The following is a 1744-nucleotide window of genomic DNA, read 5'->3' as shown; positions in this document are numbered from 1 at the left end:
AAATGGATCATACAATATGATGCTGTACAGTTTTCAAACATTAGGTAGCAGTATTGTACACACAGTGAGTTAGCTTAGAGATAAAGAATGTTGTATGACATCAAGAGGTGTGCAGCAGAGATAGGCGCACTCAGGATAAGGTTAGAAAAACACTTGGAACTGTTTAATGTCATGCTCAGTAGCTGCTGTCAGGAACAATTTCCCAGAGAATCAATAATACAGTGTGTGTAGCACTCAGGGGGAATCTTTTCCGACTGCACGATTTTGACCAGAACGCTTCATATTGTTTGGGGAAGATAATCCATTGGCAAGCTGTTTCTGTTGTAGTTAAGCTAGTGGTGCCAGAATGTGCAGGAAAAATAATGCAACATTTTGACTCTGTTCGCAGCAGGATGTCTATTCAGGATTAATTTCATATTTTTAAAATGAAGGTATCATCAGCTTTCATATACCTCACTTGGGTGGCTGCTGTTAATTATGGAGTCATTTACAGCAGAGAAAATGATAGGTCATTAGTTTTTACTGCTGGAGTGTGCTGTGCTGCGACTCAGCTGGGTTTATAGCGGGAGGCAGCAGGACGGCAAGTGTAGAAATGTCAGACGGATGAGAAATTGCTTGTGTTAACTTCACATGTGATATTATGGCATGTGTGTTTTCTTATTATCATCCTTGTTCACAGGTCATTCTCTTTTACTATGAAATCCAGGCTCACTAAAGTAGAAAAACTCATAAAACGTTAAGATTTTTAACAATCCTTGTTGGTACTGCTTTTATTGGCTTAGTTTGCTGTGTTTGCCAGTGGAAAGATGTACAAATTGAATTTTTGTGAACATATCCACTTAAGGAGCATAGTTTTTGGGCCGTATCATCATCTTGACAGTTTTAAAGGCCTGCCTGTAGTTGGTAGGGTAGTACTCTGTGGACATGTTGTGCCACGTTCCCCAGAAGATCCCGTTCCGGACTCCCTTGTACCTCTTGTGGTAGTATTTCCCATTCAGGTTGGCGGACATGCAGGCGTCGAACCACCAGCCGGAGCTGTAGTAGGCGCCGCAGTTTCCAGAGGGGTACATGTCGTTGTCGAGGTCCGGCGTGGAGAAGAACTTCTGGTCGTGGTTGAAGTGCTTGTTGAAGCTGATGGCGTTGCCGGCAGTCCCGCTATAACCACGAACCCAAACGTCAATACTGCTTTGTATGAATTTAGCTGCACAAATGTAGAAAAAAAGTTACCTGTATCCGCTGATTGACAGTCGGTAGTGTAAGAATTCGTTAGCCACGTAGAACTGGTCATATTTCGCATATTCCCGAACTCCTTCAAAGTCCTCCAACTCGATACGCAGAATCATGTCTTTGCCTTTTGTCAGCAGGTGGATGTGATCGTTTCCCAGCCAAAACTCCCCTCTGAAAACACAGAAGAGCAAAACTAAAACATTGAGTCACAAAGCTAAATACTATTGTTTTAGAAGGTTTTAAATAAAGCAAACAAGGTTAATAAGTTTCTAGAATTATAGGTTAGTAACAGCTTTTTGTCACCACAAGTACATTTGTTTTTGTATGAGCCAAAACTTAGTCATACATCGAGTTTCATCAACCCTCGATAACATCAATAAGCTGTAATTAATAATATTAATATTAATATTAAGTCACATGTTTGCTAATTTACGTTTTATTTTATATTTGCATAAAATAAGCTTAATTATTATTTAAGTATTTTACAAGGTATTAGTTATTGTAAAAAAAGTATACC

General features: G+C 39.6%; 1 protein-coding gene across 1 annotated transcript; it reads right to left on the bottom strand.

Annotated features, from left to right (window-relative positions):
* On the bottom strand, nucleotides 1-1398 carry LOC112141538 (fibroleukin; the record flags this gene model as incomplete). The annotated part of the gene is given in 2 exon segments (XM_024264700.1): nucleotides 1-1155; nucleotides 1228-1398. Coding segments are annotated over 2 exon segments (487 nt in total), but the record flags the coding sequence as incomplete, so codon positions are not given.
* Nucleotides 1399-1744: the final 346 nt, after the last annotated feature.

This window comes from Oryzias melastigma, unplaced genomic scaffold (assembly GCF_002922805.2).
Source record: "Oryzias melastigma strain HK-1 unplaced genomic scaffold, ASM292280v2 sc03264, whole genome shotgun sequence".
In the NCBI taxonomy this organism is placed as follows: domain Eukaryota; kingdom Metazoa; phylum Chordata; class Actinopteri; order Beloniformes; family Adrianichthyidae; genus Oryzias; species Oryzias melastigma.
Note: the sequence above shows the minus strand (reverse complement) of the source record. Positions and strands in the feature narration are given on the sequence as shown.